Source organism: Uranotaenia lowii, chromosome 2 (assembly GCF_029784155.1).
Source record: "Uranotaenia lowii strain MFRU-FL chromosome 2, ASM2978415v1, whole genome shotgun sequence".
Classification (NCBI taxonomy): Eukaryota; Metazoa; Arthropoda; class Insecta; order Diptera; family Culicidae; genus Uranotaenia; species Uranotaenia lowii.
This window is the reverse complement of record NC_073692.1, coordinates 243,340,470-243,368,150: the sequence shown is the minus strand read 5'-3', so window position 1 is coordinate 243,368,150 and position 27,681 is coordinate 243,340,470. Positions and strand designations below refer to the sequence as shown.

General features: G+C 35.9%; 2 protein-coding genes across 3 annotated transcripts in view; both read right to left on the bottom strand.

Annotated features, from left to right (window-relative positions):
- Positions 1-27,681, bottom strand: part of LOC129743774 (serine/threonine-protein kinase ATM) — a 32,147-nt gene that overhangs the window by 4,083 nt on the left and 383 nt on the right. Inside the window, exons 2-15 of one of the 2 annotated variants that reach the window (XM_055735933.1) lie at positions 16,813-17,320; positions 16,534-16,754; positions 16,116-16,469; positions 15,826-16,059; positions 15,513-15,667; positions 13,843-15,454; positions 13,644-13,788; positions 13,453-13,576; positions 13,237-13,387; positions 10,688-12,223; positions 10,533-10,622; positions 10,366-10,472; positions 2,383-3,709; positions 1,777-2,321 (exon numbers count right to left, since the gene is read on the bottom strand). In XM_055735933.1, the coding sequence (XP_055591908.1) occupies positions 1,777-2,321; positions 2,383-3,709; positions 10,366-10,472; positions 10,533-10,622; positions 10,688-12,223; positions 13,237-13,387; positions 13,453-13,576; positions 13,644-13,788; positions 13,843-15,454; positions 15,513-15,667; positions 15,826-16,059; positions 16,116-16,469; positions 16,534-16,754; positions 16,813-17,299 (7,088 nt within the window). In that variant the 5' untranslated portion in view covers positions 17,300-17,320. The remainder of the gene's footprint in view (positions 1-1,776; positions 2,322-2,382; positions 3,710-10,365; positions 10,473-10,532; positions 10,623-10,687; positions 12,224-13,236; positions 13,388-13,452; positions 13,577-13,643; positions 13,789-13,842; positions 15,455-15,512; positions 15,668-15,825; positions 16,060-16,115; positions 16,470-16,533; positions 16,755-16,812; positions 17,321-27,681) is intronic. The other variant, XM_055735934.1, reaches the window with a different exon arrangement.
- On the bottom strand, positions 23,184-27,449 carry LOC129743775 (protein PAT1 homolog 1-like). Its single transcript, XM_055735935.1, has one exon. The coding sequence runs from the start codon at positions 27,105-27,107 to the stop codon at positions 24,732-24,734; it is 2,376 nt and encodes a 791-aa protein (XP_055591910.1). The 5' UTR covers positions 27,108-27,449; the 3' UTR covers positions 23,184-24,731.

Sequence of the window (27,681 nt, the reverse complement as noted above, 5' to 3'; positions counted from 1 at the left end):
TAAATATAACAAACTTTTAGGAGTAAATGTAATTGCGATGAGTTAGCATGTGTCGAATACTTATGTCTATCTGCTTCATGAATACTTCAAGTGAAGATTGATTATTTCCCGATCATTTCTACCAAGATTAAAAAAAAATCCTGGTATTTTGTTCGCCTTAAGCGCTGTCATCTTACGTTTTCTTGCGAATCTGTTGGGCTTAATATATATTTTCTGCCAATTAGGGGAGATGAGGGCATAATGAGCACCCGAGGCATAATGAGAACTACGCTTTTCTACGAAAGTGCGTATTTTCTTAAATAAATTTTCATGAGGATTTGTTTCGTACTTCCTATAGTATTAATTTTTCACAAAAAAAGGAATCTCCTTATCATCTTTACAGAGATATTTAAAAAAAACTAGCTTGGTTCTCAAGTTACGAAAATATTATAATTTTTGAGCACCACGAAATAAGCTCTTATGATCTTAAAATAACCTTGATCTATAATGTACACACTGCAACATGATGTACACATTGTTTCTCAATTTTTACCATCAAAATTTTTTTGATTTTTCACTTTTATCAATTTTAAAACACGTTTTTACTTAAATTTGTTGACTAGGGGCATATAGAGCACCATATTATCGAGGCATAATGAGCATTTTCTGCCGTAGAATCTAGCAGCGAATTAAAATTGATTTATAGCGCCACACCTTGACTAGTTTTCATCCGACAATTTAGCCTATTGGTAAGGTGTCGGAGAGGTAATCAAAAGACTAGAGTTAGATTTCTGTTCGAGGTGATTTTTTTCCATTCACAATTCATGATCGATTTTTTTATTGTTACATTATACGGCTAGTAGCATCATCCTCCGAACAAAGCACTTAATGTATTAGCGTGCGTGAATTGTTTGTATTCTACAAACAGACCTAGATTATTTTGTTATTGCTTTGTTTGATGAATCTACGACTCACCTGACTTCATCGAATTGAATTCGCTGCTAGATTCCCCGGCAAAAACGTACATCTTGCTCTGATTAATGGTGCTCATACTGCCTCAGGGGGGGTTCTCATTATGCCTCCACAGTGGCTGGTTTTCAGCTTTTGGCAAAATTTTTTAAAATGCATTTTATAACGTTTTCATCTAGTTTTTCACGTTTCAGCCCGTTAGGGAATAGGCTTTTCAAGTGTCTGAACACGAAACAATAATGTAACCTCCATATTATAGCTATTTTCTATGGTTAAATAACCGTTTTCCTTAAGGTGGCCATTATGCCCCCATCTCCCCTACATATGAAGAAAAGATATGCAATGTGTCATAGATTTGGTGAGATATGGCCACCAAAAATTGTTTCCAAACTTTTGGCCGGCAGTGTAGGTACACCAACTACTAGGGAAGCAAACAGCAGCGCACACATAATTTTTGGTCGCTCTATCCGACCACGCACCGGGGAGAATGGCCAATAATTTAATGAAACCGGGACGGCGCAATCCTAGCCCTTTTATAACTTCGCATCTAGTGCAATTTGGATCGACTGTCGGGGATTTTTTCTCTCGGGTGTTTTGCGCACCAATATGTATTTGCGTTTTATTAGTATTGGTGTACCAACACATAGCCGACCCAAAATGATGTGCGGAAAAGATGTCTGTTAAAGAGGCGTTTTTCGTGACGCGAAATTCGTTCGCGAATTTCATTTTGCCCCCCTATAGTGCTGCCGTAAGACGTAATTCTACGTCAAGAACAAATAATCTATTTCGTGAGAAAATTGTGGCCTCAAAACGATAAAATATACTTACTTTTTACTTTCAACATCAGCAAACGCAAAAAATTGTGCTAAAATATGTGGTAGCGTGTGATGTGGATGATCGTTGGCACACCTTTCTAAAGTTTCAAATACAATTCGCCCAATGCCATCGGTTCGATTATTCAAACGAGGCGCTAGTTGCGGTAATACTGGAATAAATTTGTAGGTTGGGACAACTTTCAACGCTTCATTGATATTGGCCAAAATCGTATCACTGTGATTACCCAACCACAGTGCTATAATCCGAAAAACAGCAAGATCACTTTCCACACTAGACTTCCGAGTATACGCAGAGTAATAGAGTAGAGCCATTTTGAGATAGTTCTCCATGTTTGACATCATTGTGTTCAAAGCCTCTTCATCTCGTGCTGCGTTTTGTTTTGCTGAAATCTTTGCTCGCCTCAGATTTGTCAACCTTTCCTTGTCCGATTCTTTCAATTTGGCTTGTTCGGCTTCCATCATTATCAGTTCTTGTTTCAATTTTTCAAGGTTAATTTTTTTAGTTTTAAACTCTGCAGATATTGAGTGATTTTTTAGCTGAAATTGATAAAAAAAATTAATAAATTACGTTCTTTCACTCTCTTTGCAAATAATATACCCGAATGAATTCTCGATCAGCATATTTTGCTACAGTATGCAGAACGATGAAATTTCTATCCCTTTCTAGGCACTTGCTCATATGAATTATATCTGTAGGTCCTTCTTTTTGACTGGCCTGTTGTCTCAAAGATTCTTCTACCAGCGCTTCTGACTGCTTGAAGAAATTTTTGTGGAGACTGTGCACATCTTCAGCATGAGTTTCCGCCAATATAGTTCCATAGATTCGATAAGCAGCCGCGTTAATCATCAGGTCCTTGCACTTACGGCCAGCGACAACTTCATTAACTAGTTTCTTGGAAAGATATTTGTCGCCAATAGCCCAATTTAATTGTGCGTCTTCGAGCATTACCAAAGCTTTCACATTATCTGTCAGACTTTGTTGCAGCATCACTCGAATATTGGCCGTTGCTACATCAAAGTGATTTCCGATACGTGCTTCGTGAATCAACTGAAAGACAGCTTGATTCAAAGCGTCTGGAACCCATTTTCGTAAGGCCCTTACTCGAGCAGTTTTAAGTATTGCTATCCTCTGCGAGAGAATCGTTTCCATGAAACAAAACTCTCCGTATGGTAGCTTATCGTGAAGAGTCCACTTGTTCAAAAGCTCCTGTTCTCCATCTATAACTCTATAAAATTGAACATTCATGAAATCTTCTATCTGTTGAAGTTGCCTAAGTTTGCATAACAATGGATAAATGTTCTGAGATGATTCCATGCTAGTTATTTGCAGTACTTGTGATATTGCTTTTCGGCATTCCAAAACGGCGCTTTCAGCAGCATTTTCATCTTTGAGTTCTAGACACTTTAATGCTTTGTAGTGCTGTTTATCAAACACGCGATGCCAATCAAATGTTTTATCTGGTTGATTGTCGCAATCCAAAGCAACATTCCAATCTGCCATACGCCAAGCACATTCGTAATCTGTTTTAAGACTTTCCACTGTTATGCTAGCTAGTCTATATAAATGAGAACTTTTCAAAGCCTCAGCGTAGGCCATCCTCTCGGATGTAGATTTACCGCCGATAGCGACGTCGTAGTAAAGCAGACTTTGGCTGAATTTCCTTTCCAGTTGATAATACTCACTCCTGGACACAATAGGATCGAGAAATGCCTTTGCCGCATCTTCCACTCCGATAGACAAGTGAGCTGTTTTCATAATTGTCATGAAGTGAGCATTAGCAGTTAGATCGATATCTAATACACCCGCATCGCGCTGATCGAGAACCCATAGTTCGCAGTACAAAATGGTTTTAAAATAAGCTTGGCATTGCAAGCTGGCGGCAGCTAGTTGCAGGTAATTAAGCTGGATACGATGATCACTGTAGCTGGAAAAAATATTGTACCTACTAGTTTGAATTTACGATTTGTATAATAGAAAAATACAGAACACAATATATATTTTTTTATAACACTTATGATAACGCATAGAAGAAGAACTTGAAAGAATTCCTGCCGGTCAGCCGTTGTATCTTCTTCGAAAAATTCATGATTTTTATGGCTTATGTCCTTTCGTCCTTTGATACCTCATGTTTCTCTAATTCTTTCTATCACCTACGAATATCTAATTATTTTCAGGTACAAAGATGTACCAAGCAATTTCATAACATCTGTATTGAAAAGATTTTTGCAGAATTTCAAAGTAACGTCTACATGAGTTATTCTGAGCTTTTAGCTTTGCATGGGAAAATATAATATTTGATTATGAAAAATCAACATTATTTTCCTTTCTATTGTGGAACTTAGCCTCTGAAGCCTTCAGGTACCCATTATTAAATTTTTTGAAGAAAATTTCCTGCCGAGCATTTTTGCCGAAAACCTTAACTTTTTTCAATGCCGTAAGACACCCAAGCAACCAAAAGCTCAAAATTTATGATACTTTATATGATACTTTGAAGTTCCATAGTACATGTGAACGCACTGCTGTTCAGGTCTTAAACCTCATCCTTCTCTGATTTTTTTACACGTTACAGTCCCTGGAATGTCAATTTTACACTCCTGACTGAAACCAATATATCCCTCCTGTTTCCCAACCGATTTTTTTCTAGTTTTGGAAACCTTGTAATGTAACTCAAATATATTTCTCAGACATTATTCACCTACAACTTCAATTTTCCGTTTATCAAAGTATAAGAAAAAAATCTTAAAATTTTTTGAGATCATGGCCACAAAAAAGTGGTGTAAAAACCGTACATTTCAATCAATGAACCATCAATGGATTTTGATACAAAACAAAACTGACTTTGATTCAAAACATTCAGTTTTTTGAATCAAACTCCTGTTTTCTTTGAATCAATGAATTATCGTTCTGATTCAAATGAATAATTTTTGAAAGAAAAAATTAATTTTTTGAACTGAATAATCTTGGACTTTGATTTTAAACAAATTCTTTGATTCAAAAGAAATTTGTACATTTTGTAAAAACAAAGTAAATTTTCTTTCAACCAAAGAAAATTGTTTTCAACAGAAAGGAATAATTTCTTTCAATTAAAATTTTAAAGTTAGAAGATATTTTGGGTTGAGCAAGAACCGAATTTCGAATAAAGTTTGTCCGGTTGTGTTGAAAATCAAAACTAGTGAATCAGAGATAGCTTCAGGAGGATTCAGGATGAAGAATGGTAAGTGTGTGTTAATCCATTAATCAAAAAGTGAATGTTTAAGATTTTGTATAAACTCTTGCATTACAGGACCACGGCAGATTCCACTTCAAATCCAGTGGTCTGATTATCTTCGGCCCGATCTTCAGTGGTAATCACCAGTTGGATGACCACTAAAGCTTGCAACCGGAGCTGCTTCCGGAAGTCTATTGAGCGGCCCAAGAAGTATGCCCTCAGGCCAAAATTAGGATCAAAATTATAGTGAACCAGTGTTAGTGTTAATTTTGTGAATAAAAATGGATTTAAAATGTAAATTCTTTCTTTTTATTATTCAAAATTCCTAATAGGAACTTCGGGACAACAGAAAATATTTCTCCCAATTGGAATAAAAGGAAAATGGTTCAATGAACCAATCCTTTTAAATCTAAATCTAAATTATATTGTAGCAAACGAGAACAATTTTGCATCAAATGAAACTATTTTGTTTCAAAGCACTAATATTTTGATTCAAAGATTTTTCAAAAGAAAAATTCTTTGAAACAAAGGAAATTGCCTTTGAATCAAAGGAATTTTTATTTATACCAAGTTATTACGATTTGAGCTCGTAGTGTCAAATTGACACTCCTAGTGCTGATTAGGGTAACGAAATCTAATGCGGATGAGGGTTAAGGGGTAGATAAGTGATTTTTTTTTTAGCACTGAATAACTGATTTACAGCGTTTTCTTGAAGCATGTTTTTTCAGATTTTTTTTCTTCGATTTTAATTACCATTAATCTATAATTTTAGCTTATACATCCTATTGTGATTTGAAAGTTTTCAACTCGAAATCCGGGCAATATCCGGACAAATTTAAACAAAACCCAGAGATTATTCAATAAAAATCAAGAAGAAAAACTTGTGAATTTTGATTTTAAATTAAAAACACATAATAGGACTTTGAATCGAATTTTAGGTCTAAAACATCATTCGTATTTATTTTTGATAAAGCTTACATAAAACTTTAGTTTTTTTTTGTGGCGTTTAAATAGCTCGGGGAGCTGACGCTGTAAATGAAAATTAGAGATAGTTTTTCGAGAAGAGAATTTTAAAATTTAGAGTAGGCAGCGTAGTAAGCGATCATGAGACGTTGGTTAGACCATCATGCACCTTATTATATCCATTCCGGCTGGATATGGACAGAATGCAGTTCAAGATAATAAACCAACCCCTCCTGATACCAGTTGGAGGAAGGACAAGGGTGAGTTCGAGACTGGCCTCTACTTACTCCCCAAGCATCTCGTCGGCAAGTTATGGGATTCGAACAAAAAGTTTTTCTTGCCGATACCGGCAATCGAACCCGGTACGCCTGGGTTACCAGACTCGCGCCAGCCTATCCACTAGACAACATCAGCGCTCGATAAACCCAAGTAACACACAAAAATAGAAAAGGTTTTATAATTTTATAAGGTGTTTTATAAGTGATGTATAATACCGTAAATTATTCTAAAATGTATTTATTGGAAACCTATTCACAGCGTCTCTCCAGGACAGCTACAAGCGTCCTATGAAGCCAAGTTTTGAAACAGCAATAAACATCTATGATTGCTTTTTTATTTGGCGCTTGGTGCATGTTATAAACCATTTTTATACCTGAAAACATAAAACATTTGAAAAAGTCATGAAATACCTAGTTACAAACTTGTTTTGATCCATAAAAGTCGTTTTAAATTATTTCCCAGTATTCGTGTCCTTATCAGTGTTCAAAATTTTCACAGTCAAAGCTCAATCTTCACTCACCTGACAGCATCCTCTCTGTCAAAATCAAAGCTTTGAAATAGCTTTCATATTTGTATGTTTCAAAGTAAAGGAGCTTTCTACCGTATTCATTGCCTGTCAAAATGCTTTCAAATTCATTTGAAAACCGGTCCAGTCATATTCAATTGAAAATGATTGATGTTTTTGTTCATGAATATTTTTGTAGGTCCTTGATGGAAATTTTCGCTTCCTGAATAGTTTTTTCTTTCATATTCAGAATGAATAGGCACTACGAGATGTTTTATATGATAGCTGTAATCGAAATCGCGTAGCCCGTCGCCTACTGAAGACATAGTTTGAAGATCATTATTTTTCAAAATGAAAAATATCCAAAAATTTTTTTAATGTTTTTTGTGTATATTTTTTTAATTTCTATGAAATATAACTAGAATTGGAAAGATAAGCGTATGTGTATACCAAAACAATCCCTTATTCCAAGATAATCACTGAAAGCAACACACATCAAAACAATCTTGTGTGCAATCAAGTTTGCATACAGCGCATCATATCCTTTACACCGCCGCACGCAGTAGTGTTTGTTGTTGTTGCTGTATTCAAGCGTTCCTTGGCGCTCTTTCATTCCTTCATGACTGAAAATGTCTGCCTTTCAAATGAATATGAATATGAACAGCGCACACAGTCATCGAAAATTGAAAGGCGGTTTTCAGCTTTCATTCCTATTGGACTGAAAGCCGGGCTAGTATTCGTTCAATTGGAAAAGACTGACAGCAATGCTGGCTTCAAGTGAGCTTGAAAGTCGAAAAGCTTCATTGTGACAGGAACAGGTGTTGCGCGACTTTGAGCTTGTGTTGCGTTCGGCTTTCAATGATTGAAACGAATATTTTGCACACTGGTCCTTATACGGTCTTCATAAGTAGCTTTGGTTTTATAAATGTTACTTAATAACTGATGGAGGCCTCTTTAAACCGGTTATATGAAACAAATCCCCCTATAGGCCAAATAAAGCTTATGATAAACATTTGGCCAACTAAAGGGATTATAAAAGAAAATTATGCAGAAACAACCAAAATGTAAACAATAATATGTATTTCGGTGGCAAAAGGAGAAATAAATGTTTTTTGCATATGAAAGGAACAACAACGGATGAAATTGACCTCGTCAAGCGTCAAAAAAAAAGAATTGGCTTGCTGCACAGTTTTAATTATTTGCTGGAAGTGTACATTTTAGTGGAATTTCCTGATTGTTAGTTTAGTAATGAGCATTTCAACATTTGTCTTGAATTGAAGTTTACCGAAGTTTACCGATAATAATACAGTGATCCATGAATATATTTAATTGTCTCTCAAGAATATTAGAACAGTGTGATAAAGTGATAAGAGAATAAAAAATATCTTTGCATAATTCGACAAATTGTGTTCAATTATTTTTATCATCTGCTGCCAACATCCTTTGAATTATAAAGGTTTCATAAGGTGCTTGTACTGTTCTTATCATTATATTTTACAGGGGGTCTCTAGAGTTTTCGTATTTATAAGCTTCTTTTAAATAACTTTATGTAAGGTACACCGGGGTAAGTGTGGACGGTTTTTCGTATAGTTCAACTTTAAATAATCATTAAAAAATCAGCAGAGGAGCAATTTTGATAAAATTACGTTCAATGTAATGCAGAACATGTTGTTTACAAACGCTGAAGAAATGAGGTTGATAGAAGCAAAACGAAAAAAGTTATCACGTAAATTGTTTTGGACTGCTGGTGTCTTCACTTATCCCGCTTTATGGGGTAAGTGTGGACGGTAGATTTTCCCTTTGATTTTCCAGGAAATTTTCAAAAAACATTATGTTTTCTTTGTTGAATACGTTACTTTATTGCTCGAACCGTCCAAAATTTTGAAAAAAAGTTCATGATACTATTAGTTAGGCATCTTTCAATAATTATTGTGAGTAATTTATGTTGCAACACACGAGATCCGATTTTATCAAAAACACAGAACAAACACGTACTATACCCAACTTTTCATGTTCCGAATGCTAAATGTAGCTCAATAAAACAATTCATGAAGGATGAAGGAAAGAAAATTGAAAAAATGTGTAAACATCAAGTCTTTTTAAAGCCGTCCACACTTACCCCAGGTAGGGGTTGGAGACAAAACATTATTTTTTTTTGTAAATAAACTCTTTTTTCTTCATTTTTAACCTCCGTTTCTTTTCCTATCTGGTTGTTTGGAATGCAAGGATTGTTTCAATATAGAGTTCTTCATCGAGAGCCAGCTAGTTTACGAGAAATGTGCAATTGAAAAAGATGCACATCAACTCGATATCGTAGTTGAAAATAGAAAATTCCAAAAAAGTCGCTGTAAACATCCGTTATTGTATGAATCGTATCTTTTTCACAGTTATTGGATAGATTACAAGTAAATTGAACATTCTGCATTAAAAGTTTGAAAAAATAGTGCACAGTATTGTTTCAATAGCCATTGTCCACACTTACCCCGGTGTACCTTAACTCATCAAGCCTGAAGCGGTTTTGTAGAACAAACTTATCGATTGTTACATGGATTTGTTGGTTTAAAGATTTCCGTTCAAGCTACCTTTTACAACTCAATACACTTTTATAAGACAAAAAAGTTTGATTGGCAGTTTATAGATAACAAAATCGTTTTATAAGTGTTCAATAACAACTATATAAAAAAATTATAATTTCGCCATTTTCATAGCCAATAATGATGAATTTACTAACGACTGTTTATATTATTATAAAAAGTATTCCTCATCTTAATCATGCTTTGAGAGTTCCATCATCCTTATGGAAGAAAGAGTATAAAAAAAAAATCTTGAACGGGCACAAATAGTTCAAGTTTAAAAAAAAATCATAATTTTGATATATATTTTATTGCATTTTAGTTGCTTCAAGGAGCAATTTACAGCAGGCCCATTATTTTTTTAGAATTTTCTCACAAATATTTGTGGTAAACTTGGAAGCGCATGTTGATTAATGGTTGGAATCAAAAATTTTTATTGATAAAATCATGTTGTGGAATTCCCTAACAGAATGATGACAAAAATTTCAGTATTGTGCTTTCGATTTTATATTTTATTTGAATGAGATTAATTTGTTTAAAAATTATTATTGAGAACCAAATGCCGGAGCAAAAATTTTTGTAGACGAAAATAATATAATAAATAGGATTTATAAGCGAAATTCATACAGAGTTTTCAAGTTGATTTGGCTTGTCAAGGTTTAATAATTTGCTCTACAGAACCTACTGCAGTAGGGCCTTTTGTGCTACTAACCGTTGTATTGGAGTTTTATAGATTCTTACATATCTGAACGCGGTTTTATAGTTTTAATTTATAGTTGGCATGCAGTTCATTATAAAACCTAAATTGTTACTTGGGAAAGCTTACTTAAAAATTTTGATTTTGAACCAAAAAAAACACAGTTAGGTTTTTATTTTGCAAATAAAGTGAATAAATCCGGGCAAAATTCGGGCACTTTTTTACGAAATCTGGATAAGCGCGCCGGACCAGAATTTACCCAATTTTTTGCCGAAAAAGTGTTCTTATTTGAGCTCTGGCCTGTATGAGTCAGTATATACAAAGTGTCGGTATGTTTAGTGTTAATGTATCTTACCTTTGATTGTTTATACGAACGCATTCTGCAATCTTCAACATAAGCTGAACAGTTTCGAGATTGCTAACATCACTTTCTTTTGAAAATTTAGAAAAAAAATTGTTAATCTGAAAAAAATATAAAGTTATGAGAAAAAAAAACGAGAAAAAAAACAATCAAATACATACGAAATCTTCAATACTCTTATAAAGATTGTCTTCAAATGTGCTCAGAATTATTTGAATCAGTATAGGAACAATTTCGGAGGCAAATGTTATCTAAAAAGTAATATCAATTTTTGATAACGAGGTTCTTTAGTGGTGAACAGTTAATTTTAGTTTACCTCATCTTCAGCCAAAGATCTGATAACTTTGTCTTGAAGCGAATCCAACAGGGTTGTCGCCAGCGATCGAGTGAAGGAATGAAAATTCGATTCGTTTCCAGCCACTTTTGTGACCAAGTTGAGAGTAGTTTGGGGGCGCGTAAACATTCTAACATTCTGTTCAGGTAATGTCGTGTATGGATAAAGGGTACGTAAATGTAAGGCAAGATTACGATAGGTAGGATTCTGTAGGACATGATAGCATGCTGCCGATGCTTTTTCCGATACTTTAATTTTTCCATAAACCAATAGGCGGTTCAATTCCTTCAACATTATTTGAACGAATTTTTCTTCGGCTTTCTCGAAATCGTCATAGCTTTCATAGTTGATAGACTTGGTATCTGATTGCAGTAACATCGTTGACAAATCGATTGGGCCTATTTCGCCTAAACAGCGCAGCGCTTCCACCGTCTGTTTTTCATCAGAACTGCTTTGTACCTCAGCTAACAGAATATTTATCAACTTTAGAAGCACGTTCTCGAAACAATCTTCCGAGAAGCCGTTCGATGCTTCAAGCTCTTCGCACAGTTCACACAATTCATCCTTCCTTTCGACTAACATTGATCGTAGTGCAGCTAATTCTTCATATTTCAGCATTGGAAGGTCAATGATACTTTTTATATCTTCGCTCAACTTCAGCTTGTAGCGAGAAGCTTTGTGTCTCTCGAGAGTTTGTCTAAGTCGTGTGAAAACTTCATCCGATGGGAAATAGTTCAACTTTTTAATACCATCTCCGAACGCCGAGAGATTATCAATAACTATCATTTCGAGGATGGCGATAATTTTTTGATTGCATTTGGTTGACGAATCGTAGTCATAGATCGCGAGCAGGGATGAAACTATGAAATTTAAATGTGATGTCAAATATTCCGCACAGGTTGGGATTACCTTTGAAAGAAATTTGTGTAATCCATTGATAATGAACAGTTGCAACGACTTACAACTCATCATAGTATTGCATAAAAAATAAGATAAATCGCGAATGAGATACTCTTTCATATCAGTAATCCGTTCTTGGCTGAAGTATTCAGACAGTTGATTAATCATATAGAAAACGCGGTAGAGAATGATCATTTTTTCTTCAACGATATCGGTTTCGTAAACTTCGATTTTCAAACAGAAAAGAGTTTGTTCTATTACTGATGGCTTCTTCACACACAGATACGTTAACAGTGAGTGCTTCGTCGAAGTACTGAACATACGTTTAAAATGTTCCAGACATTTTTGAAAGTTGATCCCATTTAAGATGTACGACTCGTCAACAACGTAAACTTCTCGTTCGCACAATTCAAACAGTTTGACGTTGTCGAACAAATGTTCGAAGAAAAATTTCAACACAGCCAAGATAGATTGGCCGTTAGAAACTATCCTATCGGTACTAAGAAAGGATTTGATTGTGGTTTCTACGAGCTTTACCTTTTGTTCATACTCTAGGGATAACCCTTCACAGTTTGCTGTTACTGGAGCTATAAAAGCAAAGCATTTTTCTTGAATTTGCTGCAAAGAAAAAGAAAATGTAGAAGTTCTAATTCAAATCGGAACAGTTTTTAACTAAACTCTATTTTATAAGGCATATAATATTTAATTTGAATCTATTTAACGGTGTATAACACGTAGTTTTTGTCAAAAATTTTTGGCCAAAAATGAGGTTTCGTGCTATGCAACGGATCTCAAATTAAAGTACATTTTATACTTAAGGGGGGGGGGGGGGGGGGGGGTTTGGGTCTAACACTTTTAAAAAATCGATTTTTTTATTTTTTTATTTTCTTATTGTAAAACATTTCAAGAATGTTGTGTCAAATTTTCAAGTCAATTGAAGCAAAACTGTAGAAGTTATAGGCGTTTAGATAGGAGGAGATATCTAATACTACAAGAAAGCAAGAGCAGAAACTTCAAACGCGTTTTTTCTCAAAAGCACATTTTTAAAGTCCGTGGACATCGTCATTTGAAAACTACTTACCCGATTCTTTTCAAATTTGGAACATATTTTCTACATATAAAATACCAGACCCCAACGTTTTTTTTTTATTTTTTTACTTTGGGGAGATTTTACAGGTGAAAAATGGCGGATTTTTAAGTGAAAAATCGTAGTTTTTACTTCAAAAAGCCACAAAAGTTTTATAAAAATATTTTTAAGGTAAATAAAAACGTTGGGGTCCAGAAAAACATCTATTAAAAATATTTTGCTCTGATTTTTTGACTTCAGATGATTCTGTGCTGAGATACAGTGTCCACCGCAAATAGTGTTTTCTAAAAGGCATCCTCGAAAGTGCTCCGTCACCGGCTCATTTTTCAATATTTTTCTACGAAAAAATTACTAAATGTTCTTTTAACAATGCTTTGTATAATGCAAAAAATTTTAATACATTTGTTTGAACGATAGCTCTAGAAAAAAAAGTGAAAATGGTGTTTTTTTTATACCCGTTAGACCCTACCCCCCCCCTTAAGAAAAAAGGCTTAAAATGCAGGTGCGTGTTATCACCGTTAAAAACATATAAGCATGAATTTACCTCTATCATTCGTTGTGGACTTTTACCAACAATTTGGGCAAATGACACCAAATCGGAAGGCTTGTGACACAGTATGGAAAAGGTCAGCTCATTTTGAAATACATTTATAAACTCTTCTAAAGATCCGACTGTGGTAAAGTGCCATGGTATCCTGGAAATAAGATCGATTTCAGAACTTTACATATAATACCCGTTTTATCAATTGTGTCAACTTACGATTTTAAAGTGTAACCTTTCGAGATCCACATATTCGTAATATTTCCCATGTGTTGATGAATTAGGGTTGTAAAATCAATACCTGATGCCTGATTCAACAATTTTAGGAGATTTTGTACTTTATCTGAAATTATAGAAAAATAACCATTTTTCGTGAATCAAGAAAATCATTTTGAAGAACGCTTTTTTACCTTTTGGCAAATTATGGATATGACTTTGTTCGATTAAATTCAACAAGACTGATTTTCGTAGATGGTAACTGTTGCAAGCCGTTCCACAAATCAAATGAAAAATTGCTGCAACTTGTGATTCTTTTTCATCTTTGTTGAGTAGGTCCTGGAACGGAAGTTGTTTGTATTATTTATTTAAAAATATCTGTACTCTACTTACATCTACATTTAGGTGAGCGCTTTTGAAAAGTTTGTGCTGAAAGCTTGAAAATTCGTTGCTCGTTTTATCTGTGTTGAATACCCAGCCATCACATAGCAAATGTAGTAAGTTGCTTACTGCACTCATTTTGATGCATAAATATGGACTGTCAATTAACGCAACCATTCGGACATAAATACTTTGATGAGATTCGTAATACTCTGGATAGGCTCGGCTAAGGTACTTCACTTGGTCGTAGATCTTTTTTTGGAGCCGAGTAGAGTAAATCTTTTTATTTGCTTTCTTTATGAATGAGAGCAATACAGTATTTGTATCATTGAACAATCCATCATAGGCATTCACGAAAATTACAAAATCCGAGTATATATTAATGATGGACTCCGTTATGGCACTGTTAGTGTGGTGAGTTCGGCAAATATCTTTCAGATAGTTGAGAACCCAATCGGCAGCGAAGAACGTTGATTTGTGGGTACAAAAAACTTTGCAGATATCGAATACATGAAATAAATCCAAATTATTGTAGATATTAAATTCCAGTTTTTCTATGTATGCCCTGACTTCATTCGTGTTGACTCCATCATATTTCAAGTAATGCACCAGTATAAGCAGTAGAATGTGCTGATTCGTTTGTTCTTTGTTAAGACTGTCTAACTGAAGTGATTGAACGTAGCGTGAATCCTGATTTGGCAACATACGGGCATGGTTGAAAATCCATTGGAATAGGTTGGAAAAGTTGGTTCCCTTAAGGACTTGTGTGATACACTCATGGTGAGGTCCTTCGAAAATGGATCGCAATCGCACTGCCATTTCGTTCATCTCGGCTGTTGACAGGGACTTAAGCCTTTCGAATCCTAATTCCATTTCTTGGAACTTAAAGGTTATTTTTTTAGTAATCAGGCATTTTTCAAATGATGCACTATTTAAAGCTTTATGCGTCAACAGTAGGTTCAGAATATAGATGTAAAGTTCAACATCACCTATTATATTGATTAAACCTTTGAACAGACAATCATTCTCTACTGGTAATATGTGTTTCTCAAAGTTCAAAGCAGCGCAAAGCATTTCGAAGTGTTTCTCGTGAATATTGTAATAAGTTAGGTTTGTGTTCTCTGAAATATGTTTCTTATTGACCACAATCAGTTTTTCCAACGCCTTCAATAAAATGTTATCCTCTAATTCACTGAATTCAGCGTTGCTTTCAATGTATTTATCGTTTCCGAGATAGAGGCTACTATCTTTATCATGTTCATTTTTATGCTTTTCTTCGTGTTTAGTAACTGCGCACAAAACAACAATATCAGCAACTAAACGAGCGTCTAAACGCTCCCGATTGTGTAGAATTCCTTTGGTTTGAACATCACGTGACTTAGGGAACAGATAGTTGAACAGTTTTTCTACGATCTCAAGAACATCCCCAAGAGCATCTAGTGGAATGGTTTGTAAAATCACCCGTATAGTTTCAACATTAGCATTTGTACGATCGATTGAGTATGAATGGAAGGCATTCAACACTCCCGTTATGAAAGCAATCGATGGAAATTTCCTATTACTTATCAGAAGCTGTAAAATCAAATGGTTTTCGGCTGCTGTTTTACTGCTTGATGTACTGGAACTAAAATAAAACATAACTCGTAAAGACTGCTATATAAATATAAAAAACAACATCTCACCGGAAAGCCGTTTCAGTAATTTTGTGCCATAAATTTACGCAAAACTTGCTATCGATCATAGAGGATTTTATAAAGTTGTCTGTTTTCTCCAGTTCCAACAGCTTTGAACAACATATATGAAAGGCTTTTAACTGAGAGGAAAGGTGTAGTTTTGGCTGAAAAGAAGAAGTCGTAGTCTGAAGTCGCACATATTTATCCAAAACTCGAAGTTTATTTTAAAAAAATATATCGTTTAGTTGTAGGTTTCTAGAGCGATTTCCATATTGCACCGAGCAGAATAAATAAAAATAAAAAGTGTAGGATTTTGACTTACCTGCATACTACTTAAAAGATTCAGCAGTGGCTGATAATCTTCTACTTCCAACAAAGCTGGACATCGTTGAATGATCGCGGCTAAGATGACCATCCACCGCCAGTTTAGTTCACCACTTTCACACGATTCAACTAAATCTATAATACTTTGTAGTTTATTTGCTCGCTTAATTTTCTTTGCACAACCACCCTGTTCTGTATCTCCTTGGTTCCAAACCTCATCATGCCAAAACATCTAAAATTTAAAGCTGTTCAGCATATTTTCGAAAAATAATAGCATGCACAACCTACCACATAACATAATCGCGACGCAAAGTCCAGAAAGGTTCCAACAAACGGAACTTCTCGTCCTCCGACAGCATTTTTTGAAGCTGAAACATGTGCTTTTAGCTCATTGCCCACAACAAAATAGAAATTCCTTAAGCATTTGAACCATTCAGCTCGATCCGTAGCGAAAAAAATACTCTCATTAGATCTCCATTCAGTGCTGGATTTTTCCGGATTATGCACCAGAACCGACAGATGCATTAACCTAAACAATGTGGCTTTGGCATCATCTTCCAGTTTAGCTTCGTAAGCTTTAACCAGCCGTTGACCTATTTTTTCGGTAAAACTGCAAATCTCGTAACGATAGTCAACTGCCAGCTGATAAATATATAACATGACGGTTATTTTAAAACAAAATAAATCTGCAAAAATCTTATCTTACATTCAAAACACAGATGTAGGCAACCCGGATAAGTTCCTGCAATGATTTATCGCGGCCACAATCGTTTATCATTCTAGCGAGTTGGTTCAAGTACTTCACAAAATGTCCTTGGACAGAACTGTTTTCCAAACTTTTCCGAACCCCCAATGCAAGGCAAAATACGACAGTTTGCTTGGCTATGCGCTGATCATCGTATAGTTCGAAGCATTTGGTGATGATCGCTGTAAAGATTTGGTTGAACAAGAGTTTTTTCTTACAAAGAAAACTAACTAAGCATACCTGTCCATTCATCGAACGTTATCACAGTAAGATCCCATTTAGAATTGAGAACGTATTTTTGAAGAATTTGCAGATAGCAAACCCCGAAATACTGTAACATATTGTCGTCGCTCAGAACATGCAAGGATCGATGGATAAGATCTGAAAACTTAAGCTGAGGTCCACCTTTAGTCATAGCCAAATCTACCACTTTCTGTATAACTTTTATGTAGATGTAGCTTTTACTTTCGGCAAGAGCTCCTGAGGCAGCACCTGGTTCGACCATTTTTCTGTTCTGTTTCTGAATACCATGATGAGCAGCCTCCAGCAGATCTTGCCAACTGTTATCAAACTTCCCCTCGCTCATATACCGTAGTATGTCATCTTCACGATTCACCAATATTGACTCCAGCTTTTCGAATGCCTTCTGCCGCTGTGTTATTTTATCTGACCGCATTTCGGCCAGGATCCCACACAGATCGCGATCCAGAATGGACAAAGACGACATTTTGGCGGGCACCGCTACAAACTATGAGAAATATCGATTGATAAGAAAAGAAAAAATAACTGTACCTACTGGTACGAGCTAAAATCTGCTATTTGCTAAATCTATTAATTTTGATCTAGGGTTGAATTAAAATTATCTTCTAAAAGTTCATGTACAAATGCTGTTTCTGGTCAACATATAAACGTAAGTTTTAGAAATTTATTGCGATTAACTAATATTATTGTTGAAAAAAGTCGTACTGGGAAGTAAGATAAACATTATCCTCGCAAGCTCACTAAAACCATTTAAGAGAACATTTAAGATAGTCCATCTGATTCTAAGGATTATTTTGGAGACTATAACATTTTATTTAAGACAGTTTACACGGTCTTGTTCGAGTTCATATAAATCATAAATAGCAATAGCAATAGTTTTTTCTGTTTTTTTTAATAATTAATTTTTCATTTTCGAATCTATAAAATTACATTCCATGAAAAACTTAACCATCTTAAAGCAATCTTGTTTCAATTTTTTCTCATCTATAAAGACTTTTTTTTTTTATGGCGTTTAAATAGCTCGGGGAGCTGACGCTGGAAATGAAAATTAGAATAGTTTGGAGAAGAAAATTTTAAGTTTAGAGAAGGCAGCGTAGAATAGTAAGCGATCTTGAGACGTTGGTTAAACCATCAAGCACTTCATTATATCCATGGAATATGGATAAAATGCAGTTCAAGATAACAAACCAACCCCTCCCGATACCAGTTGGAGGAAGGACATGGGCGGGTTCGAGACTGGCCTCTACATACTCCCCATGCATCTAACTACATTTAATTTTTGTGTTATTAAAGGAATCATTTTAACTTATCTTATATGTTTTTCCTTCCTTCGTCGTCGTCTGTTGAACGTCTGCTTCGTGTCTCCGCCCCAATTCCACTGGTATGTGTGATGGGTTTCGTGATAGTTGTCTCGGGGTCCAGTCATCATATGACTCCGAATCGTATGCGCAGGGGTATATGAAAAAAAAAGAAAGAGAAAAGGAGAGGAAAGAGAAATATAAAGGAAGGAATTAGTTCTTGCATGAAGTAATTGAAGTGTTATTTGCTGTTTTTCCCTAATTTTTTGCCTTTTATTTTCTAAATTTTGAAATTTTTGTTTTTCTTTTTAGAGTTTTTCCATTTCATTGCTAATCATACTATTTTACCAAAATATGGATGTGAGAGTTTGTTTTGCTTTTTGGAGCAAGCCTATTTCAAACTAATAAAAATTCTAGCTCAAATTAATAGTAGAAGTAAGCTACCTTATTCCTATCACAACATCACAAAATCATGAAAATTTACCAGAATATGGATTACCGTTTGAGCAACGCCCTACCCTACCTACCTCACATAGTTGAATGTTAAAATCCATCATAATTTAAAAAAAAAATCTACATAGGGGTTCTATTAAAATATACCGCATGCCTATTGTAAAATGCCCGAAATCAGTAATTAGGACTACCTACTCATTGTTATTCTTCAAAACCGTACATTCTAATATATACTTCCATAGATGAATTTCAAACTAAACCGAAAAACGTAAAGATTTGCTAAAAATGAATAATTAAATAAAAAGCAACATTTTCCAACAACAGCATTCCCATCCAATGAGCCTCTAGTTCTTGTAAAATGCTTGATTTAAGAATAAGCCAACGAAATTCATAAACCGCAAATACACACTTACTAGAGCATTGGGGAGGCGAATACCATAACCTTTACCTAACATCGTAATACTTTTCACACGTTTTCTCTATTTTTAATTCTACAAGACTAAACCATCTAACTACCTAACCAAACGAATTATGCCCTATTGAAAGTATCAACTTTTATTATGGTAAATTGTGATACTTTCACTACCAAATGTTGCGATTGTTCTGCGGAAGGGAGGGCAAGTGTTTCAACTCCCATTCATCTTATCAACATGGATCATGAAAAAAAAATAGACATCTTTGAACCTACTGCTGAATTTAAACTAAATAAAGATGTCCAGCTCCTCTTCTAATTTAGGCCATATTATGACACCATGTTTAACAAGATTGTGTGTAACGACACTGTCAGGAAAATGATGGGTTGATCCATCATTTTCACAAACATACACACCGCAGCCGTTAACCCATTGCAACTTAGGGTACGGAATTTTTTCTCATCTATAAAGACTCAAATCAAAATCTAAAGGTTAGGGGGATTTTTTTGATTATCTGACAATTTGCACCGGGGGTCTCCAGATTGTCCGCAAAATTTCAAATTTGGGTAATTTTTGTGACTCCAAACACACACATTGACTGGCAAATGATAGATAATGTGGAACACGAGGCCCCATAGTGGTCATATCAGATCGGGTACCCAACACCGATGGATGCTTTGGTCAGACTGAGAAGGTGGTCGCACGCGTCTATTCTCCAGGTCAGGGGCAGCTCAAACAGCGTCTGTCTCGTAGCGAGCAGCGGCTCCCGCCAGGTAAGCCCCATCACGGGATAGAGACCTTAGGCTAACGACCTACTGCTCCCGATTTATAATATTTTTACGGAATTCGAAAGAAACGCCCGACCTGGAACTTTGGCGACGACTTTCGCATGAAAATACGGACACGAATTGGAACTTGGAACGTTTTAACCCTTGCTAAACAAGGCAAGCTGACTCAACTTGCTAGAGAAGCTAGCAGCCTCAAGCTTGAAATTCTGGGACTGAGCGAAGTCCGTTGGCCTAACACTGGATAACACAAGACCCAGTCCAGGCAAGTCCTGCTTTACTCTGGTATACGAGGAGAACACGTTACACGCTAGATAGGAAAGGATAAACGAAGGAATAATCGTAGCCAGATTTAGAACACGGGTTAGAAACCTTACAATGGTCCAGTGTTATGCGCCAACTTACGTTGAAGATTTCCAGGAGAAAGAGCAGTTTTATACTCAACTGAACAGCGTAGTTGAGAAAATTCCGAAGGGTGACATTCAAATCCGCAAAAAATGGCTCCGAAAATCAGGACCTTTTAGGAATTTTAGGAATAATGTTCGTCAAGTTATGTCGTGAGACGGAATACTACGAAAATAATCAGAACCTTGAGCGCATCATGGGGCGCCATGGCCTAGGACAGATGAGCGAAAACGGAGAGCTGTTTGTAGAATTTTGTGGCAACAACAACATGGTGATCGGTGTATCGCCCTTCCCCCATCGACTAGCTATGTGGTTTATCTATAGGTGGGGTCAACTAAAAACTTTCGTGTTAGTTCGTTGTATCCATACAGTTGTTTATGAACGATTATGACTTAGAACGACGCCGCGTCCGTTGCTGTGGCAAACCGTAGTTTGTTATTGACGTTCTCATAATAGCATGTTACAAAATTTTCAAGATGACGTCGTGTTGTAAATGCAAAATTATTCTCGATGCGGTTAAGATTTTAGTTGTCAACTTCATTCGGGTTCTCGGAGTAGTTAGACGGATTCAGCTGCAAAAGAACTCGTTTAATCCCAAAATTTATTTCGAAAAATCCCTTCCTGAAATCGGAACCAACAACAACGATGGGTAAAAAGTCTCTATAGAAGAAGCTGTCAGATGAGAATATGTTGAGGAATTTAAGGGAATTCCGTTCGGAATAATTGGTAATATTTCAGTTAATGAAAACAAAAACAATTTTTTTTATCATTTTCATAAACAGCTTCTGTTTCAAAAATTCAGATTTTAATTTGATTGTGCCTTTATTCAAAAGTTTATATAGTATACCAAAATTATGATCACATTTCGATTAAGAGTTCAGTTTAAAAATAGCACATTTAAGGTTTTCCATAACAGATTTGAAACTCAAATCAAGATTTCACATACAGCATTCAGGTTCTATTTTAAGATCAAAGAGTTTGATTTAGAGTATAGTGCCAGTATCTCGAAACTTCGATGAAAATTCGTAATTGATCGATTTAAAATGTACAAACAGTGTGAGATAAGTTAGATTTTTTTTTTATCATGGGTACTCTGACTACAACTTCCGCTCGATGGTCGAGCTCGGTGGTATGATATACGTATGAAAACTGTATGACTCCAAAGTCGAGACGCCCTGGAACGTTTGTGACGTGCACGTATGTGCAATCAAAACATTGAAAAAACCGATTCTCACACTTGTGCAAAGGTAGTCTTGTCCCAAACTGTAGATAAACCATCTAGATCGACCAGCATATAAGGTCACTTGGGTATCCTGAGATGGCCGAACAGAAAATGAAATTGACCACATCTTCATCAGCCGAAAATGGAGAATGAGCCTTCTTGATGTGCACAACAAACGAAGCGCAGACATTCCATACGACCATCACCTTGTTCTTGACGAGATACGACTGAAAGTTGCGCGTGTCCTACGGCGCGAGGAGAAAGTCGGCTGTCGAATTCGAATGTCGTATCCGCCGGTTGGAGAATCCAGAGGTGAAAAGAGCAAACGTTGAACAGCTTGAATCCCGAGCCTCGGAACTGCCGACAGACGGAACAGTCGAAGAACAGTGGTATGTGGAATCAAGAACGCCTTTATCACGACGAGCTATGGTACTCCCGGTAAAGTTTGTGGAAGAAAAAGTGAATGGATGTCGGATGAAACTTGGAGGATAGTCGATTATCGGAGAAAGGCAAAAGTCGGAATTGAGCAGGCATGTCAGCCAAAGCAGCCGCCCGCTTACGATATGCGGAGCTGAAAAGGCAGTTAAACGAGTTTGTAGACGAGACAAGAGAGTCTGGACAAACTCCCTAGCTCCCCAAACAAAGCACCTAGGATCGATTGCATCTTTGCTGAAATGCTGAAAGCCGACCATGACTTGTCAGCACAAATGTTGAACCGTCTTTGGCTGACATCTGGGATACTGCAACATTCCCGGCCGACTGGATGCAGGGTATTTTCGTAAAGGTCCCGAAGAAAGGAGACCTGACAGAGTGCAGTTACTGGCGAGGCATAACGTTGATCTGTACAACCCTCAAAGTACTCTGCAAAGTTATCCTGAACAGGATCCAGGAGAAAATTGACGCTACCCTGGATGTATTTTATCACTGCTACTCTTTCTCATCGTACTGGGTGAGATCTTGATAGGATCGATTAACTGCAAACCAAACCGAGGATTGCCGTGGAATTCTTCGACAATGGAGCAGTTGAACGACCTTGACCTGGCTGACGATATTGTTTTGCTCGCCCAAAGACAAGAAAACATGCAGAGCAAACTCGACAAATTTACCGAAAACTCCAAGGCAGCAGGTCTCAAAATCAAAGTCAATGGAAATCAACATAGAATATCCTTCCAATTTCGTGGTAGCTGGGCAACAAGTTGAGGAAGTGGAGTGCTTCCAGTATCTTGGTAGCCAGATAACGCCTGATGGTGGCAAATAAGAAAGACATCGAAACCCGGATCAGAAAGACCCGATTTGAGTTTGCGAGTCTCCGCTATATAGGACCTAAAACCTACGATCTTGTAAGCTTTGACTGAAAAATGATAATTACATAATCAAATTCAGAACAGTAAAATGAACTCTGAAATTCGAGGCTTCATATATGTGTGAAAGACCTAAATGATAAATTTTAATTCTTATTAAAAGTTGAACTAAAAACATTAGAATAGGATTATGCATAGAAAAAAGGAGGAAAAGGATGGGGGAATAGAATATGATTTTTTTTTAAATTTTTAATATTACGTGTCGCTGTTAAGCCTACCCCTTCTTGATACTAATACTGATATGGTACTGAAAAATAAAGTAAGAAAACCTCTCAACTCAAAGCGGTTCTATTGCACAGACTTGAGCCTTTAAAAAAAACATTTGTTTTCTGTAGTTTAGCTTGGATTAAAGAAGTTTACCAGAACGCTATGGAAATTTCTTTCGTGAGTTAATTATTAAGTCAATGTCCGGTAGAGAAATAAAAGATGTATTTTCTATACATACTTGATTTGAATATTTGATATTCTACTTATGGTAACTAAAGGAAAAGTAATGAAAATACTTTGAATTTATCCGGTAAGAAATAATTTAGAAAGCCATACGTGATGTGCTCAAGATTATAATATATTTTATCACATCGTGCTCACATAACTTAAAGTTGAACTATGTTCAAACTGCATGTGAGGATATTCAATTGTCTACTGTTATAGGCGCATATTCCACGAATTATAGTAAGATGCCTTTTCTTTAAGAAAGAAAACATTAATCACGACATTTTTTCTACTTTTTTTTATCGCTTATTGGTACCCGAATTGAAGTTGCTAATCCCTTATAGTGTGACCAGCCAAGCAAATCGAATGATTTTTTAATTTATTTTTTATTTATTATAGACGCTTTACCACGGTTCTGGCATTCGTGTCTCATGTTTTTTACACAGAATTAAAAAAAACATGAAACACGAAAGCCACAACTGTTCTAAAGTGTGCATTTTGTAACGAATGTTCTTGAAACTTCGTTGATATACACTTAATGAACTTTTAGATACCAAAGTTATTTTTCGGATGACAATTAATACTTGCATAACGAATTCAGATTGTGATTACAGTAGTATTTATACAATTTACAAGTCAATAGCCGTAGCCTTAATTACATTTTTATATCATCGAACATCGCTTTTTATTAACAATATATTTAGTATTGGCAGAAGCAAAAAGCAATATCCTTCAATGGCTTTATAAGATTTTTTTTATAAATGTTATTTAATAACATTAAAAACGCTACGAGATCGACCATAATTACAAAAAAATATGTTTGGATGCTTTACTGGGATAAACTGCTTAGCACAAATAAACTATGTGAAATTGTTAACCTAAATGAATGGAGCTTTAATTTTTTAATAGATAAAATTAATCAATTCAAAATATGCACACAACTTTCGCTGGTTTTTATTTTTAAATAGATTTGCTCTATTCATGAGGTTAGCTAATAGGAGATTTTTTTTAGATTTTTAACTAGTTTCATATAATAATAGGATTGAATTTGGTGTGATTATTGCTTTAGATAACCAATTTGTGTTACTAAACTGCCATTTTATAATATAAAAACAACAATATCTATTTGCTTTTTTGAAATGCTTGCATTTTGCCTTCTATGTTTATCGCAAATAGTGGATGGGTGAAGTTTACGGTAATTTATATTGTTGTAAACATTCTAGAATAGTTTTCTCTTTTTTACACACATTTAAAATTATGATGTGTAGAAACAAATAATCCAACTTGAAAAATTTAATTTAAAGAAAATGGAAAAGAACAAATAAATCGAAATATTTAATTGTTACAAAACTTAGCCTTGGATGTACTTATTTAAGCGTATCCACCGTATCCACTGCATTTAACGGCGGTTAAAATAAGCGGTAGTTCATTGTTTTAACTGTTCAAACAAACTTCTGAGATAAAGAAAATAACATCAATTCTCTGATTTAATCATTTTTGTGCTTATTTTTGCCCTGTCTAAATTATTATCAATTTGTTTTATCTTCGTTTTCTTTCTTCGTAACGGTCGATTCTTCAGTGATAAAATCCAAGAAAACACTTCCATTGACCTGCTCTGGAAATCGCTCTAGATGTTTCTGCACTGTTTGAATTATGCTATTTTCCGGATCAATTTTGATAGTATGCCATGGTTTACTGGATACTGGATTCGATCTTGAAGAAAGAAGAGTACTGATGGCGTCGGTGATGCATTGGAGGGCAGCGATCCAGCGAGTTTGTTCATTGAAACCAACTGTCTCTTCGTCTCTATTTTCAAAGAAAATTTCCATTTGGAAGATGACGGTTATAACGGATGAAAGCAAAAATTTGCAACTTGTTAAAAATTGCACAATTTTATCTACGGCGATAGCTTGTGAAAGTTTGAGCAGTTCAGAAAATTTACTGTACTGAACGTGACGTTCAAATTCAGTATACAGCGCGAAGAAAACTCCTTCCTGATCGTCGCGATCTTTTTTCAGCATGAATGGAATGGCAGAAAAAATGGAACTCCACAGTGTCCAGCGATGGGGATCATTTCGAAGTAAAACTGATATACGTCGAAGTAGAACTTTTCCTTTACGAACATTCAGCATTGGAATAACTTTTTCTGGCGTGAGATTTGCGATGATTTGGGATGTTAACTGATCCACAGTGTCAAATTCAGTATCAAGGGTTGTAGATAAACTTTTGAGGTTCATTGAATTTGAATTAGATGCTTGAACTTGGCACTCATGTTCGCGTTTTTCCTTTGCAATCAAGATAGCTTCCATTGCAACTGGGTTATTCAGATCTTCTATTTTTAGTACGATCTTAAAAAGATTTTCAATGCTGAGCAATATATGCCGTGATTTACGGTGCATCGACAATTCAAGATTGATATTACCGGAACTCGTTTGTTCATTATTTACGACTTCCATATCGATGATTTTCCTAGGTGCGGTCACGCTGCCACATTGAAGTTTACCTAGCGAATTTTCGAACTGCAATGGAGTATACGCTCTAATTGGCGGATCTTTCATTTCATTGTTGTTTTTAAGTGACTCGGAAGATTTGCGTTCTCTATGAAAATTGGGTGATACACCTTTGGTGTTCGCCATTCCAAGGGTTCTTACCAGAAGCTGGGTATGCCCTTTTGGTTGGGTGAAGGGATGGTTAAGCCAGTTAGCCTTGTAAGCTTTGCTAGCATCGTTTCCTTTTTGTCCATTCAAACGTTCCTTGTAGACGGTGAAATAATAATCATTTATATAGGGAGTGTCCGAATTCAGTTGGGTCAGCTGGATGTTGAGAAGCCACTGTTTCTCTCTATTGGACATCATGTTTGCGTAATCGTCGAAATCCGGACCTCTCGGTTGGTTTTTGTGGCGTTGATGGTATGCTTGTTTTAGCTGGGTATGTTGTTGATTCTGGCGATGGAAAGAAAGCATTGGATGATTTTGTTGAATTTCCTGAACGAGACGTTTGTTAAACTGGTTGCTGGGAATGTTAGGAATTAAGTTTGGCTGAACTGGCAATGGTAAGCGCTGTTGAGCGAACAAACCAACCTGATGACCAATGCGCCCTGGGAATCCTGGGTGCATGGCCAAATTATTCAGGGGTGCAGTATAGTGTGTTGGAATATAATTATATGGCAGAAATCCTATAGGCAAACGAGATGCATGATTCAACAATGGTGGTGGAGGAAACAGTTGACCTCTGATTGCCAATAATTGTGCAGGAGATACCAGAGAAGGAATGGATGGAATTGGCAATAGTTTTCGAATTTCTTTACTTTTCTTATTTTCGGTAGACAACTTCGATTGCTGTCGTTGGCATTCTTTTCGCATCTGCTCTTGCTGTTGTTGGATCATGTTACGCTCCAGATCTTCCACCGATACCATCTTCGGTGGTACTTGAGGAACTACTATATGATTATTTCTAACTGATTCCGAACCATTTTGCGTAGAACGGAATGAAAGGTTTGGAAACAGATTTTTTATTCCAAAACTATCAATAGGGAGATTTTTTAGCGGACTGTCCCATATACTGGGGTCTAATTTGCTGGTTATATCCTCCTCAAAGCTCATATCGGCCACACTGCTCACGCTTTCGTCTTCGTCTCCGAAATCAAACCTCGACAAATGCAAATCCAGCTCGCCATCATCAAACAGCTCATCTTTATCTTTAAATATAAAATCGTCACCCTTTTCCAGACGAACCAATGTTTCATGCATGTCTTCCCAGTCGCCTTTTTCCGGATCACCAAAAGTTTCATCATTGAGTGCATCGTATTCGTCTTCAGATTCTTTATTCTTTAATTTCCCGTGGTTCCTGACTGAAGATATTTGAACAGAATTTAGCGTCGTATCAAAATCGAAGAAAGATTCCATTTTAGTAGAGAAAAATTGTCGACACCTTAACTCATAGTGCTCAATTATTTTGACTTTCAATCATCACAACTACACGCGAGGTACTGTGATTTGTTAAATAACTGAATTTATTAATGGTGAAAAGATTTCCTCATCAAAGAAGTATAAGACTGAAAACACTTATTCTGTGTACTCTTTTCGAACTTATGAGACCAGCTTTTCACGCACATAGAACAAAAATACGCAAATAAAATTCTGTAGTAAATTTCTGACAGCAAACGTCAGTCTGATTCATTGATCAAACGATTTAAACGATTTTTTTTCATGAATGGATGTTACCCGCACACACCCAAACGGGCGCTTGTTTGTTTTCCGCGTTTTCTGATTCTTGTTTATTTCTTGACTGTGAAAGCCGTGGAAGTGGGAGTTGTGGGAGTTTCACATGCAGGTTTTTCATCATGTTTTTTTTTAAATAAATGAACATTATGAATATTAACTTGGAGGAATCGTGAATTCGTCCCTTGGTTCATCGGGTTCATCGAATCGTGAATGAAGTTTCGCGGCGCCAGAAAACAAGCCACAGGTTATTGGTAAT